General features: G+C 43.0%; 1 protein-coding gene across 1 annotated transcript in view; it reads right to left on the minus strand.

Annotated features, from left to right (window-relative positions):
• Positions 1-12241: 12241 nt before the first annotated feature.
• The window catches only part of SORD (sorbitol dehydrogenase), a 35748-nt gene continuing 30257 nt past the window's right edge, over positions 12242-17732 (minus strand). Inside the window, exons 7-9 of the mRNA XM_081226825.1 lie at positions 17180-17355; positions 13446-13567; positions 12242-12526 (exon numbers count right to left, since the gene is read on the minus strand). Of these exons, the coding sequence (XP_081082951.1) occupies positions 12361-12526; positions 13446-13567; positions 17180-17355 (464 nt within the window). The 3' untranslated portion in view covers positions 12242-12360. The remainder of the gene's footprint in view (positions 12527-13445; positions 13568-17179; positions 17356-17732) is intronic.

The following is a 17732-nucleotide window of genomic DNA, read 5'->3' on the forward strand; positions in this document are numbered from 1 at the left end:
TATTGAAAGTAATGAAAGGGAAAAACCTATAAGCAAGAATACTCTACACAGCAAAGCTATCATTCAGATTTGAAGGAGAGACCAAAAGTAAAGCTAAAAGAGTTCAGCACCATGGAACAAACTTTACAAGAAAAGTTAAAGGGACTTACCTAAGTGAAAAAGAAAAGGCCACAACTAGAAATATGAAAATTACAAAAGGAAAAAGCTCATTAGTAAAGGCAAATTTACAGTAACGGTACTAGATCAATCACTTATAAAGTTAGTAGGATGGTTAAAAGGCAAAAGTAGTAAAATCATCTATATCCACAGAAGCAGTTAAGGGATACAAAAAACAAAAAGATGTAAAATATGATGTCAAAAACAGTAAACATGAGGGGTGGAGAGTAATAATGCAGGACTGTTAAAAATGTGTGTGAACTTGAACTTAAGAGATCAGTAACTTAAAAAAATAATCAGGGCTTCCCTGGTGGTGCAGTGGTTAAGAGTCTGCCTGCCAATGCAGGTGACACGGGTTCGTGCCCCAGTTTGGGAAGATCCCACATGCCACGGAATGGCTGGGCCTGTGAGCCATGGCCACTGAGCCTGCATGTCCGGAGCCTGTGCTCTGCAACAGGAGAGGCCACAACAGTTAGAGGCCCACGTACCGCAAAAAAAAAAAAAAAAAATCAGATAGATTGATAGATAGATGATAGATAGATAGATAGATAGATAGATATAGATACATAGACTGTTAAATATAAATCCCTTGGTAACCATAAACCAAAAATCTATAATACATACACATACAAAAAAGAGAAGGGAATCCAAACATAGTACTAAAGATAGTCATCAAATCAAAAGGGAAGAGAGCAAAAGAAGAAGAAAGGAACAAAAATGACCTACAAAAACATCCAGGAAACAATTAACAAAAATGGCAACAAGTACATACCTATCAGTAATTACTTTAAATGTAAATGGACTAAATGATCCAATCAAAAGGCACAGAGTGGATGAATGGCTACAAAAGCATGACACATATATATGCTTAGTACAAAAGACTTAGTTCAGATCTAAAGACACACAGACTGAAAGTGAGGGGAAGGAAAAAGGTATTCCATGCAAATGGAAATGAAAAGCGCCAGGGTAGCAATACTTATATCAGAAAAAATAGACTTTAAAACAAAGACTGTACCAAAGACAAAGAACGATGTTACATAATGATAAAGGGATCAATCCATCAAGAAGATATAACAATTTCAAATACATATGCAACCAACATAGGAGTACCTAAATGCATAAGAGCAAATATTAAAAGATATAAAGGGAGAATTTGATAGTAACACCATCATAGGAGGGGACATTAATACCCCACTTACATAAATGGACAGATCATCCAGACAGAAAATCAACAAGGAAACCTTAAACAACACATTAGGCCAGATGAATGTAATAGATATACATAGAACATTCTATCCAAAAGCAGCACAACACATATCCTTTTCAACTGCACATGGAACATTCTCCAGGAGGGATCACACGCTAGGCCACAAAACAAGTCTCAGTAAATTTAAGACCGAAATCTTATCAATCATCTTTTCTAACCAAAACGCTAAGAGACTACAAAACAAAACAAAACAAACAAAAAACAACAACAAAAAACCCCCCACAAAACCTCTGGGGAAGGGTGGGAGGAGGGATAAACTAGGAGTTTGGGATTAACATATACACACTACTATATATAAAATAGATAACCAACAAGGACCTACTGTATAGCATAGGGAAACTAACTATACTCAATATTTTTTAATAACCTATAAGGGAAAAGAATTTGAAATAAATAAATAAATAAATATATATATATATATATATATATATATATATATATAAAATTGAATCACTTTGCTGTACACCTGAAATGAACACATTTTAAATCAACTATACTTCAATTAAAAAAACAACTGCAGAAATATAGACACATAGAGGCTAAACAAAACAACCAATGAGAAAAAACCAACCAACTGAAAAAATCAAAGAGGAAATAAAAAACTACCTGTAGACAAATGAAAATGAAAAAACAGCAATCCAAAATCTATGGGATTCAGCAAAAATAGTTTTAAGAGGGAAGAAGACAAGAAAAATTTCAAATAAACAACCAAACATTACACCAAAAGGAAGTAGAAAAAGCAGAACAAATAAAACCCATAGTCAGTAGAAGGAAGGAAATCATAAAGATCAGAGCAGAAATAAATGAAATAGAGAATTTTAAAAATACAAAAGACCAATAAAACTAAGAGCTGATTCTTTGAAAAGATAACCCAAATTGATAAACTTTTGGCCAGACTCATCAAGAAAAAAAGAGGGCTCAAATAAACCAGAAATGAAAGAGAAGTTACAGCTGATACCATGGATATACAAAGGATCACAAGAGACTACTTCAAACAATTATATACCAATAAAATGAACTCCCTAGAAGAAATGGATACACTCCTAGAAATGTATAGTTTTCCAAGACTGAATCAGAAGGAAATAGAAAATATGAGCAGACCAATTACCAGTAATGATATTGAATCAGTAATTTAAAAAGAAAAAAGAAAAGAAAACTCCCAACAAACAAAAGTCCAGGACCAGATGGCTTCACGGGTGAATTCTCCCAACATTTAGAAAATAGTTAACACCAATCCTCAAACTATTCCAAACAATTGCAGGGGAAGGAACGCTTCTGAACTCAGGCCAGTATCACCCTGATACCAAAACCAGACAAAGATATCACAAAAAAGAAAATTATAGGCCAGTATCACTGATGAACATAGATGCAAAAGTCCTCAACAAAATATTAGAAAACAAATTCAACAATACATTAAAAGGATCATACATCATGCCAAAGTGAGATTTATTCCAGGGATGCAAGGAGGATTCAACATCCACTAATCAATCAATGTGATACACCACATTAACATATTGAAGAATAAACGTCATATGATCATCTCAACAGAAGCAGGAAAAGCATTTGAAAAAAATTCAACATCATTTAATAAAACTCTCAAAAAAGTAGGTATAGAGGGAACATAGCTCAACATAATAAAGGCCATATATGAGAAGCCCACAGCTAATATCATACTCAACTGTGAAAAGCTGAAAAGTTTTCCTATAAATTAGTAAAAGATAAGGATGCCCACTTTTGCCACTTTTATTCAACATAGTATTGGAAGTCCTAGCCACAGCAATCAGACTAGAAAAACATAAAAGGAATCCAAGTTGGAAAGGAAGAATTAAAACTGTCACTGTTTGCAGATGACATGATACTATACATAGAAAATCCTAAAGACACCACCAAAAAACTATTAGAACTCATCAATAAATTTGATAAAGTTGCAGGATACAAAATTAATATACAGAAATCTGTTGTGTTTCTATACGGTAACAATGAACTATCAGAAAGAGAAATTATGAAGACAGGGACTTCCCCAGTGGTGCAGTTGTTAAGAATCTGCCTGCCAATGCAGGGGACACGGGTTTGATCCCTGGTCTGTGAGGATCCCACATGCCACAGAGCAGCTAAGCCCATGCGCCACAACTACTGAAGCCTGCATGCCTAAAGCCTGTGCTCCGCAACAAGAGAAGCCACCACAATGATAAGCCCGTGCACTGCATCGAAGAGTAGCCCCTGCTTGCCGCAACTAGAGAAAGCCTTCACACAGCAATGAAGACCCAACGTAGCCAAAAATTAAATAAATAAATAAATTTATTTTAAAAAAGAATACAATCCCATTTATCATTGCATCAAAAAGAATAAAATAACTAGGAATAAATCTAACCAAAGAAATAAAAGACCTGTACTCAGAAAACTGTAAGACAATGATGAAAGAAATTGAAGACAACACAGATGGAAAGATATACCATGCTCATGGATTGGAGGAAGTAATATTGTGAAAATGACCATACTACCCAAGGCAATCTACAGATTCAATGCAATCCCTATCAAAATACCAATGGCATTTTTCACAGAACTAGAACAAATTTAAAGTTTGTATGGAAACATGAGAGACCCTGAATAGCCAAAAGAATCTTGAGAAAGAAGAACAAATCTGGAGGTATTACACTCCCTGATTTCAAATTATACTACAAAGCTACAGTCATCAAAACAGTATGGTGTCTTATAAAATATTTTCTGTTAATTTCTTTACTTGAGTCCTTATGCCTCAGTTTTTATTGAATAATAAATTATCTGTCATTGTAAACAATTAAAATAAATAAATAAAAAGTGATTTACTTCCTAGTGATAAACAAAAAAGTTATATTGAAAACAAAATGTAAAAAAGTTCAACACTACTAACATTTAAAGAAACAGAAATTAAATATTGGTCTGTTTAATTAGTGGTATTTTTAAAGAATTATAATGCCTAATGCTCAAAAAAAATAATGTTGTGAGTCTGATATACATTCTTACCTTGATACCAGTACTAATTGACAAAATAAATTTATCACAAGATTTCAAAGCCATAAAAGTATTTATATCCTTTGCTTAAATAATATAATTTCTATATATGTCAATTATGTCTCAATAAAAAATTAAAAAAAAACTAAACAGTATGGTGGCACAAAAAAGGACACATAGATCAATGGAACAGTATAAAGAGCCCAGAAATGAACTTACTCTTATATGGGCAACTAATCTATGACAAAGGAGACAAGCATATAAAATGGGGAAAAGGAAGCCTCTTCAATAAATGGTACTGGCAAAACTGGACAGCTGCATGCAAAATAATCACACTGGACTACTTTCTCACACTATGCACAAAATAAATTCAAAATGGATTAAACACTTAATTGTAAAAATGAAACCATAAAAGTTATAGAAGAAAATATAGGCAGTATGCTCTTTGACATCAATCTTAGTAATATTCTTTTTATGGATACGGCTCATCAGGCAAGGGAAGCAAAAGCAAAAATAAACAAATGGGACTGCATCAAACTAAAAAGCTTTTGGACAGCAAAGGAAACCATCAACAAAATGAAAAGGTCACCTACTGAATGGGAGAAGATATTCACAAACAATATATCTGATAAGGATCTAATATCCAAAATATATAAAGAACACATACAATTCATCATCAAAAAAAAACAAGCAACCTGATTTAAAATGGGCAGAGGATCTGAATAGACACTTTTCCCAAAGAAGACATATAGATGGCTAATAGACATATGAAAAAATGCTCAACATCACTAATCATCAGGGAAATGCAAATGAAATCCACCATGAGATATTACCTCATATCTGTCAGAATGGGTATTAACAAAAAGACAACAAATAACAAGTGCTGGGGAGGATGTGGAGAAAGGGGAACCTCTGTGAACTGTTGGTGGGAATGTAAATTGATTCAGCAACCATGCAAAACAGTATGAAGATTCTCCCAAAAATTAAAAATAGAACTACCATGCAATCCAACAATTCCACTCCTGGGTACTTATTCCAAGAAAGCAAACAAACAAAAACTAATTCGAAAGATATATGCACCCCCATGTTCAATGCAGCATTGTTTACAATATCCAAGATATGGAAGCAACCTAAGTGCCTATCCATAGTTAAATGGATAAAGAAGTTGTGGAATGTACATACAATGGAATACTACTTGGCTATAAAAAAGAATGAAATCTTGCCATTTGCAACAAAATGGATGGAACTAGAGGGTATTATGCTAAGTGAAATAAGTCAGACAGAGAAAGACAAATACTTTATAATTTCACTTATCTGTGGAATCTAAAAAACAAAACAAATGAACAAAACAGAAACAGAGTCACAGATACAGAGAACAAACAGGTGGCTGCCAGAATGGAGGGTGCGGGGGGATGAAGAGAAATAGTTGAGGGAGATTAAGAGGTAAATAAATGTGTCACAGTATGAAATGTACAGCAACTATCAATATAGTCAATAATTACATAATATCTTTGTATAGTGATAGATCATACCTAGACATCATGGTGATTATTTTGAAATGTATAGAAATATCAAAACACTATGCTGTGTAACGGGAACTAAAATAGTGTTGTAGATCAATTATACTTCAAAAACAAACACACAAACTCATAGAAAAAGAGATCAGATTTGTGGTTACCAGAGGCAGGTGTTTGGGGGAGAGGGAGTTGGATAAGATAAAGGCAGTCAAAAGGTACAAACTTCCAGTTATAAGATAAATAAGTACCTTGGGATGTAAGGTACAACACGATAAATATAATTAACACTGCTGTATATTATATATGAAAGTTGTTAAGAGAGTAAATTTTGAGTTCTCATCACAAGGACAAAATAATTTTTTCTACTCCTATAAAGATGTTTAAAAAAAAGTAAAAAGGAAAGAAAAAAATGTTTCCATTCCTTTAATTTTTTATCTATATGCGATGATGGATGTTCACTAAACTTATTCTGGTAACCATTTTATGAGGTACGTAAGTCAAATCATTATGCTGTACACCTTAAACTTATACAGCGCTGTATGTCAATTATATCTCAATAAAACTGGAAGAAAAAAAGAAAAAAATTAAAATGATGATGTGTATAATTACTGACATAGAAGGAATTTAATAAGTAAAAAAATTGATTAAATGAAAACAAATGCAAAACAGTATGTGGAGGACAAATGACTCACTTTTGTCAACATAATAATGGATGGTATTTAGGGAATTCCCTGGTGGTCCAGTGGTTAGGACTCAGTCCTCTCATTGCTCGGGCCCCAGGTTTGATCCCTGGTAGGGGAAATTAGGTCCTGCAAGCCACATGGTGTGGCCAAAAAAAGAAAAAACAATGGCATTTAAACAAAAATGGAGGGGGAACTATAAGAGATTAAGAGAGACTTACAAGACATATCTACAAAACAGAAATAGACTCAAAGACATGGAAAGCAAACTTATGGTTACCAGAGGGGATGGCAGGGTGTGGGGAGGAGAGATAAATTGGGAGCTTGAGACTGACATAAACACACCACTGTATATGGAGTAGATGGACAGCAGGGACCTACTGTATGGCACAGGGAACTATATTCAATATCTTTTTTTTTTAGTAGTTTTCTTGGGACTTCCCTGGTGTCACAGTGGTTAAGAATCTGCCTGCCAATGCAGGGGATATGGGTTCGAGCCCTGGTCCGGGAAGACCCCACAAGCCACGGAGCAGCTAAGCCTGTGCGCCACAACTACTGAACCTGTGCTTTAGAGCCTGTGAGCCGCAACTACTGAAGCCCGCATGCCTAGAGCCTGTGCTCCACAAGAGAAGCCACCACAATGAGAAGCCCGCACACCACAATGAAGAGTAGCCCCCGCTCGCCGCACACAGAGAAAGCCCGCACACAGCAACGAAGACCCAGTGCAGCCAAAAATAAATTAAAAAAAAAAAAAGAGACCAACTCACTAAAAAAAAAAAAAAAAAAAGTTAAAAAAAAAGACATAACAACCATGTGCAATGTGTCTGGATCCTGACTCAGGCAAATCAAGTGGAAAAGGTCTTTTTTTTTTTTTTTAAATAACTAGGGAAAGTTGCACTTCAATTTATTGGGTGTTAGATGATTTGAAGAAATTGTTAATTTCATTAATGGGAATTGTGATGGTTAAAAAAGTCCTTATCTGTTACGGGTGAAAATGGAAAAAAATTAAGTAAAATATATTCCCATTTCTGATTATAAATACATGTACATGTTTTATATGTATAGAAATGCATGGGGTGGGGAGTTGGAAGGAAGTACTCCAACTTATTAGTATCCTTGGAGAACACATATGGCTGGTTTTCTCTTTTTTTTTACTTATCTGACTTTATTTTCTTATCAATGTACAACCTTGTGTGATAAGGGAAAGTTCAGTCACCATCGTATCCTAGTGACTAGGGCACTGCAAACAGTTGACCCAAGGAGCATCTTGGGATTCCTGCCAGGGAGGAGGAGCTGAGACAGGGCTGTGTGAGAGGTGTCCCAGACTGGGGAACCCAAGGGGACCTGTAGCTGGCAGCCCGGTGCATACAGAGCTGTGAGGTCAGGACAGGACCCACGGGACTTCAGCATCACCCACCTGAAGCCTGGAGCTGGCCCCAAGGGAGCTACTCCGCCACTGTGCCTCAGTGGTGCTAGACCCAGAACAGGCCCAACTTTGGCCCAGGCCCACCTTCTTCCCACAGCTCCCTCCTCACTATGGATGAACTGCTGGGCTCCCCCACCCCCAGCCAGGCTGTGCTTCTGCCTGCAGTCCTACATGTACCACAGAAAGGCCAACTGGTGATCACACACAGGGAAGTCACTGATGGGGCCAGACCTCCCCAGGCCCAGCTCTGGGCGTGCAAACCCCCTGATGATCATACCTAAGAGCCCAGAGGACAGAGGCTTCTCTCCAACCCGTCACCCCCAAGAAGCTCCCACTGATGGTGAGATCCACTAAGAAACCTCTTGGCAGGAACACCTTGCATACATCCTGTACCACTTTCAGGTGCCCAAGGGAGGAACGCAGTATCTGACTCAGCCAAGGCTTTTAAGAGAGGAAAGCCAGGAGTGAGAAGTGGAGGCCGTGGGAGTATTGATGTGCTGCTTCACTACAGCAGTGGCTGCAACAGAGTACATCTGCTGTCTTCGAGGCACTTCCCTTGGGTGATGAGCTCCTGGCCAAACCACTTCACTGCTGCCCTCCCTGAGCCCTCAAGGACCTCAGCGTGCGGAGGCAGACAGCGAAGTTGGAGACCTGCCTACTACCCAGGGATGTGGGTCCTATATTTTGGCTTCTGTACTCCAAACTCAGACTTAGATCATGTGCAGAGGACAGTTCTGGGAAAAGGCAAATATCCAATAAATCCTATCTGTCTCCCCCACTCCTAACCTCTGGCCCAACCAAGTTCCCATGGGCCTCCTTTGCTCTCCCAATGGGAGCAAAATAGGAACCAGGAAGGAAGAGGTAGGACTGTGCTACACAGAAATGAGACTGGGATGGCCTGAGGACCAGGGACTGGGGATCCAGAAGTGACTTCCTATCAACATCCACTGTAGCCAAATGTGGATGACAAGAGGAAGTGGCTGGAGCTGTGTCCCCTCTCTCCTTTGACATCTGTGGGGCAGCCTCCCCCTTGCACCCTCTAGTCTGCCTGCAGGATTCTTCTCCCCAGCTCTCCACCCAAGCTGGGAGTGCTGGCTGGCTGGGGTCCTCAGTCCTGACTGCTGCCACACGAGTGACGAGCACACAAAGGCTGGCAAAGCCACCCAAGCTTGGAGGGGAATTCGTGGGGGAATTCATATTCTTGTTTCCGGAACTGACTCACTGAATCAACACTTACTGAACACTTGGTGGAGGTAGCGAGAGAACTGAATTGCTGGGCTTCCTGCAGCCCCTTCCAAACAGTGGAGGGAACATTTCAACAAGGATGCAGATGTGGGGGAGCCCCAGGGCCGGCTCAGTGCCACTGACTTGGGCCCTCTCGCCACCTGGAGGACTTGCTGGCAGCTCACCCACACCACTCCCTCTCCCACCAACCATGCTCTCTGCCCGTGCTTGGGAAGCTGTGAAACATCACAGTAGGTTGAGAGCGTGGGGGGATTTGGAAATGGAGTGTTCCCTGAACTGCTGTTTTCAATCAGCCCATTCACTCTTTGTAATTGCCCTCATGGAGGTATCATGAAGCCCATTTAACAGGCCAGGGAGTGGAAGCTCCAGGACACTGACTTAGAAGATCCAGACCAATCACCATTGTGAAATGTGTCACATGTTTTTTGTCCTTGATAGCCCTACCTTTCCAGGAGTCCCCACTGCAACTCCTCTTTTTCAGGTTCAGTGGCTTCCTCGCTCCACCAAATCACAATCAGAGGGAGAGTGGCTACTTGTGAATTTAACGTAGTGAGCCCACCTCCTTCAGGAGCATTTCCATTGGAAGACTTCCAATCTAGAAAGGGAAGAGTCTTTCTCATTCCACATTCAAGGAACTTCGGGCATCACTGAGCTGGAAAGAGTTTCAAGAAAAGGGAGCTGGCAAGTTTGGCCCTACCTAAACAGGACTCAGCGAAGGAAGCAGTGTGGCTCCTGAGTGTGTGTATGTGTTGTGTGTGGACTCAAGATCCCACCCTCCTCCAAAGATAACATGAGAAAAGAAAAGCAGTGTGTGACCTTGAGCAAGTTACTTGATTTCTCTATTTCCTTAGTTGTAAAATAATTATATTTGGCTTGCTGTGAGGATTAGAGATCATTAAAGTAAAATTTCAACAGTCAATGAAAATTGTACTTGATGCAGAAAATGCATCACTCTCAAAAAATTCCAGATGCTTCCTTTTGTGAAATGGGTAACCTAAGTCGATTGCTCCCTAAACAGGGCCACAAATGGTGGCAGCAGTCGAGTACTACAAGCAGAATTTGTTACCCAAACCAATTTGAGGAATCCCAGGCACTGGTTACAGCCTTGCCTGGTCACAAGAAAACCAGAACCTCTTCAAACTCACCCTCCACCCCCAGAAGAAGTGAGGGATTAGACTGCAGCCCAAGTCATGTCACAGCTACTATATCCTCATTCTTGACTAGTAATCTCAAAGTCACGAATGGCATGATGTGATTTGGATCCAAATCTTACCCAGGAAAACCCCATGATTAAAATAGGTAAGGTTGGAACTATCATTCAAATGGACAGAAAGGTACAAAAGACCCTTAACTGGCTCTGAGAAGGGAAAAGGTTTTTTGCTCATAATGAACAGATTGTCTAATAATCATCAGTGAGCTTGGAGCCTAGGAGGGCATGCTAACCCTGTGGGGTGGGTAAGACAGATGTACTGACCAAAACCTCCTGGACTAGTCAAAAGCGTGATTTAAGGTCTCCCATGAGGACTTCCCATGGCTGTCCTTAGGTAGGCGCCTCCTGGTTGCCTAGTGACAAAGCAGCCTGCAGTGGCTGCCTCTGAATGTGCAGAAGAGTGGGGGTGTGGCGCGTTGGGAAGGCAATTCTTCACCTTGCAAAGTAAGTTACACAGAATTCTCAACAGTTGAAGACGTAATTCTTCAAGCAGCGCTGAAAAGTTCCTTGTCTACTTCTACATTTGAGGGATGCAAGCTAGCTGTATCTCACATGGGATTTCAGTTTTATTTGCTTGGTTTTTAAATTATCCTAGAGTCCCTTATTCTCCTTTTATCATCATACCAAATAGCACTTATGTCTAGAAGCACTGTGTCCTAAAGTAAAACTGTTCACAACCTTTCATCCCCAACTCTGAGCTGCAGATTTTTGTGAAAGTCAGGTTCTGGGCCAGTTAAGTCTTGATAAAGTTGTAAATGGTCTCTTCATAACTGAGCCCTCATCCCCCATCTGGCCACAGTCACAGTAGAACCAGGAACCCAATGGGCAGATTTCTCTCCTTACACAACTTCCACGCACTCCAGGAAGAAGGGGAGTCCTGGCACCTACCTGCCAAGCTCTGCTCTACTTGCCAAACTTTGATCAGCACGAACAGGTCATTCTGGTTACAAGTTCCCCCAAATTCTCCCTACCTGTGTGTTTCTTTTTTTTAAATATTTATTTATTTATTTATTTTGGCTGCACTGGGTCTTTGTTGCTGCACACGGGCTTTTCTCTAGTTGCGGTGAGCGGGGGCTACTCTTTGTTGCAGTGCATGGGCTTCTCATTGCAGTGGCTTCTCTTGTGCAGCACAGGCTCTAGGCGCATGGGCTTCAGTAGTTGCAGCACGTGGGCTCAGCAGTTGTAGCTTGTGGGCTCTAGAGTGCAGGCTCAGTAGTTGTGGTGCACAGGCTTAGTTGCTCTTCAGCATGTGGGATCTTCCCAGACCAGGGATTGAACCTGTGTCCCCTACACTGGCAGGCGGATTCTTAACCACTGCGCCGCCAGAGAAGTCCCTCCCTACTTGTGGGTTTTTTTTTTATTATTAATTTATTTATTTTTGGCTGCATTGGGTCTTGGTTGCTGCGCGCAGGCTTTCTCTAGTTGCGGAGAGCGGGGGCTACTCTTCGTTGCGGTGCGCGGGCTTCTCATTGCGGTGGCTTCTCTTGTTGCAGAGCACAGGCTCTAGGTGCGTGGGCTTCAGTAGTTGTGGCATGCGGGCTCAGTAGTTGCAGCTCGTGGGCTCTAGAGTGCGGGCTCGGTAGTTGTGGCACACAGGCTTTGTTGCTCCGCAGCATGTGGGATCTTCCCGGACCAGGGCTTGAACCCATGTCCCCTGCATTGGCAGGCAGATTCTTAACTAGTGCGCCACCAGGGAAGTCCCCCTACTTGTGTTTTTAAGGCACACCAACTCCTCTGTGTAAGCCTCTCTTTTTATAATGAATTACTTTAATTATTCTTACTACTCAAAAGAAACTTCCACCACTGCCCAGCCAACCACTCAACCCCAAGATGCTGAGAGTGGGGACAAGGACAGAGCCCAATTCATATCATGGATTCTGGTCCTTGGGGTCGCACTTGATCATGACTTTCAACCCCAATCCCTTTTTGGACGTTTCAAAGGCCTCCAGAGCTTTCTCCAGAGGAAACCGATGGGTGACCAAGGGCTTTACATTCACAGACTTGGATGAAAGCATTGAAATCGCCATCGGCCACCTGGAAAAGATCACAAGCATCACACTCAACTTTTAGGAGGAAAGAGGGAGGTCCCCAAAACTACCCAGCACAAGATAAGTTTGGCCACATTTGTTTGTAGCTCTGTGGTTCTGCAAGGGTCACTTCTACAGGTCAACAATGGTGGAAAGGATCTTATGACTTATAATTCAGGAGTACAGAGTCTGTCCCCAAATGTCCCCTGCCGTCTGCAATGTCTGCCATGAAGCCTAGAATTCATTTGGCATGAAGGCATAAGGCATATGGAAGCCACTGTGAAAAGGCAGATAAGCCTCCAGCGGGGAAGCCCAGGATGATCCAATCATACCCTTTAGCAGCTTGGCTTGGCAGAGTTTACTGGAAAACTAGCACTCTGCTGAGGGAATGGTTACAGACTCTGAAGATGGAAGAAAGGGCCACTGGTGGGGAAGGTGGTCCTGGACAGAGTGCCCCAGCAGGGGAGAGGATGGACCCACAGAACATGAGGTGGGATTTATTAAGACCCTCTCATGTCCCAGGGTGGGACCTGGGGATCTGGAGTGAGAACCAAGGAACTTGAGTTCTTGTGGTTGTCCTGCTTCTCTCCTTCTTTGCTTTAAAGGGGGAAAATGGAGATCTGGCCACTTAAAAGAAATGGAAAAGAGAGGGCCTAGGCAATGAGTGGCAGACATCCAAGAAGAGCATGTTTCAAAATCCCCCTACCCCCCTCTTTCCCTACAGCCCTGTCAGCTCTGCCCTCCCATTCTTTAACCACAAGTGAATGCTCTATCTTTGGATCCTTATCATAACACACAGGCTGTCAGTGTGGCCAGGGAGTGCCCCTCATGAATAAACAGGAAGAGACTCTGTCCCAGAGGCCACCTAGGGACTCCCCTGGAGTTGCTGGCCACTCGCCACCCTGGCTCACCCACAACATACTCACGTGTTGCAGTATCGAAACACACCCTTGATGTCCACCTCCCTGGTAGCTGCGTGCACTAGGGGCACACTGGTCATCTCAGAGCCCAGCCCTACAAGCACCAGCGTCCCACCAGATTGAGTGGCCTGAAGAAGAGGTAAGAACAAGAAAACCAAGAAGATGAGAAAATACAGACCCCACTCACAGTAGCACTGTTGCCATACAAACAGGTAAGTATCCAAAAATTTCAGAGCATGACTCTTTCTATACTGCTGGACTCTTCAGCATGTTAACCAAACTCAACAGAGCAGCAGAGTAAACAATGTCTCCTTTAAAGATCCTGAAATAATACACTTACCAGTGGAGGCACAGTGGGAGCATCTTCTGCTGTCCACAACATCCCAGGAAACAGCAAACGTTCTCCAGAGAGCAATGAGAATCTCCCCTACAACCATCGCTGACCCTTAAGCAGTCTGAGCATCTTTCAAAGGTTTACTAATTCAGGGGGCATCTCTGGTGGTGCAGTGCTTAAGAATCCGCCTGCCAATGCAGGGGACACGGGTTTGAGCCCTGGTATGGGAAGATCCCACATGCCGCGGAGCAACTAAGCCCGTGCGCCACAACTACTGAGCCTGTGATCTAGAGCCTGTGAGCCACAACTACTGAGCCCAAGTGCCACAACAACTGAAGTCCACGTGCCTAGAGCCCGTGCTCCGCAACAAGAGAAGCCACCGCAATGAGAAGCCCGCACACCGCAACAAAGAGTAGCCCCACCTCGCCGCAACCAGAGAGAAGCGCACATGAGACAACAAAGATGCAACGCAGCAAAAATAAAATAAATAAAATTTTAAAAAATGACAATTAAGAAAAAAAAAAGCTTTACTAATTCAGTACCAGATGTTGGTGTCAGCCACTTCCTCCTCCAGAGTGCTCCCCACAAGACAGAGTGTCAAACCTCTAACGGACCACCTTCTTGGTAAAAAAACAAACAAACTACCAAGCACTATACCAATGGGGAGGGCTATAGGACTTCTGTGGTTTAAAAACTGCCTTGTATGTGCAGGCTGGCAATTAGAAATTTTTGTTCCAGAGACATTCTCCCAATGGTATCAGTCATAATGGATTCATCAGTTTCCTCTTTGAGTGGGCAGAGAGCAAAATTTTCCCCGACAATCTCCACATAACTTCACATGAGTGCTAGGCCTGCCCCAGAGATTTTGGGGGGTCATTGTGCTCAATGCTGTGAGGGACAGAAAAATGGACAATTCATTCATGCTAAGTTTTCATTACAGTTAACAGCAGAAAGCACTTACTGGGACCATTCTAAGTGCTAAACAATGGAGCAGTAAGACAGCAAACATCACAGCTTCTACCTCCGAGGGGAAGGATACACCCTGGAGAGAGGGCTGTAGTGTGGAGGTGACTCCCAGCATTTGCACTTTTGAGCTCTGGGACCCTAGACAGTGCTCTCTCAGCCATGGGTTCCTCATGTGTGAGAATAGGACGATGCCTCCCCCTCAGCAGGGCTCTTAGGGGTGACAGTCACAGTGGCTGGCAGTAGGATGGGCTCAACGTTTGGCATGTTTTCTGTTTTTATTGAAGCGCAGTCACTTACAAATCACCTGTGACATATAAACACTGTCAGTAAGGGGGAGGGTATCTCACAACTGAAAAACATTGCTGTCCTCATTGGAAAAGTGTTGGGGGAGGGGTTCAGAATCGTGAGGGAGCCACAGAATACACTGAGAAATTTTCCAGGAAAACTGTTGCCCATTCAGCACTTCCTCTCCACCTGGTAAGGAGGAAGAGGAACCTCTTCCAAACTGGTCATCCCAGGCTGCCAGGAGGCCAGTAGCTTACTGACCACAGGCAAAGGAAATCTCAGACCACTGTTTTGTTGTTGTGACTTCCACACCAAGGAGATGACATCAATTCTACCCTAAGCATTGGCTAGGTCTTCTCACGAACATTATCTAGACATCACATGGCAGAAAGGTGACTCTCAGGTATGTCCATAAGGTGCCTCCGCCTAACCTGCCCTTTGGCAGAGTGACCTGTAGCATTCTACAGCACCTGTCATGCATGATGCTCCACTCCCCACTCAGGACAGGCACCGGCTTCAGGCTTCATAAGGCCCTTGTGTCACATTTACCTCCACGCCCACCTCAGGCAGCCTGGCAACTGGACCCCCACCATCAACAGTTGGAGATATCAACTTGTTCTCAGATGCCCTCCAGGCAGGGCACAAGAGGAAGGAAGGACTTGCACTAGGAAGCCATGTCTTTTACTGCCTCTCTCTTGAGTGGGGGGTCACTGACCTGCCGACAACTTGAAAACAGTAGACGCGCCTTACTGGTCAAGCCCTCAAGGTGTCTGGCACAAAGCCAGGCACGAGGCAGGAACCCAAGCCCTGCCATGGGTCGAGCACAGCTCCACTGATCACACACAGACCCGTCGCCCTCTGGGTTTTGGTTTCTTTTTCCCCCTTCCCACATGGTGACCACTGACTGTCTCGGACAGTGGAGCAGAGAGCTGGCTGATTCCAGCTGGAACAAGGTTAGGGCAAAAGTGGCACCTGCTCCTGCCTCTCCCGCTGCTTCCTTGGCCCCCGGTGCCATATGCATCTTGGTAGGAGGAGGGGAAGGCAGCTCTGGCTGGGTGTGCCAGGCTTGAGGGCCCTGCCACACAGCTCGAGGGATCAGGTTTTCCCAGAATGCCTTGCACGGTGGACAGTGCCCTTGTGTGTGACTGGCTGTGACTGAGAAGGAAGGAAGAAGCATGTGCTGCTGTGAGAAAGCAGTTTGGGAGACAGGGCAGGAGTGCCCAGCGGTGGCAGCTACCGATGCTCTCCCCAGCCCAGCCCCTCCCACCCTAGCACTGGTTCCTTGTCCCCTCTATCCCTTCCTCTCCAGAGGAGCCAGATGGAGTAAGGAAAGCCCAGGCACTGGAGCAGTGCGCTCAAGGCGAGTCACTGGGCCGCTCTCCTTGTAAAATGTGGAAAACGAGAACTCATTTTCAGGGCTATTATGCAGATTAGGCATCATGTTTATAAAGCACACAGCAGAGGACACGGCCCACGGTAGGGCTCGGAATCTAGCTCTTATTCTTTTCTTCCTTCTTTTCCTCATACTTTGATTTCTCAATTTTACTCCTCCCTGCCCCTCCCCCTCCAACATCCCATAAATTACTGGTGGGTTGCTGAGGGGTAAATCAGGTATTGGCAGCTTATCTGTTTCTAATTCTGGGAAAGGACAGTAGTAGACAACTGTGACACTGAAATATCACCTCACCTTTGTGACTAAATGAATTAACGACTCAGTTTGTATCAATGACTCAAAGACTACAGTTTTCCTCAATAAAACAAGATAGGAATTTCCCATACTCAACTAAGGCATGCTTCCTTGTTCCTCCTGTTGATTTTTTTTTTTTTGACCAAGAGCATTATTTTCATGATCACAGATGTGATCATAACAGCAATCCCATTCTAAAGGTATGGGTCACTTAACATCTTTCAAGGCCCATGTATATCTGTTACCTAGTTTGAACTTCACAATAACCCAATGAAGATGTTAGGGAACTGTCACTACCTCCACAAGAGAGATAAGAAAGCAGTTAACAAAGAATTACCTGGTTGGGGGAGGGGTGGTCAACATAGCAAATCAGTGGAGAAGCTTGATCCTAGGAATCCTACTTGGTTCACTACCCTGCACTGATTCCCTGAAGCTGCCTACCAGCTTAGCTACCCTTATTCCACTCACGTATATGCCCGCCTGGATGGAGGTCTCCACCCCTGTGCACTCGATGGTAACTTCTGGCTTGCACCCCAGCAGGCCTTCCACTTTATTGGCAATTTCCTGTGGGCTCTCGTTGGAGATCTGGAGGAGGAAATCAGCTCCAACTTCCTTGGCTTTAGACAACCGAGAGGCTGACAGATCTAAAGTTGAACAAAAGTTTCTTTCAAACTGAGAAACTGGATGGTGGATTAGGGAGAAACAATGAATGTGCAGATTCTGATGGCAAGGAAGCTCTGGTGTAGTGATGGTATCGCTGAGCCCAACACACATACTCTCTAAACACACCCTCACACATAATCTCTTAGAAAACTTCTCAAACATCCACATCCTTCTACACCCCGATACACCCCCATACATACCACACAGCTCTACACAGCTACACACATACTCTCTCACCTTCTCACACGAAACACGCAATGACACCCTTCTGCATCCCCACTCCCCTCATATATCCCCAACACCCCATACACCACACAACTCTACATGCTCACCCACACACTCTCATATAACCTCTCCT

This window comes from Mesoplodon bidens (genome assembly GCF_964165515.1).
Source record: "Mesoplodon bidens genome assembly, chromosome: 3".
NCBI classification, from domain to species: Eukaryota; Metazoa; Chordata; class Mammalia; order Artiodactyla; family Ziphiidae; genus Mesoplodon; species Mesoplodon bidens.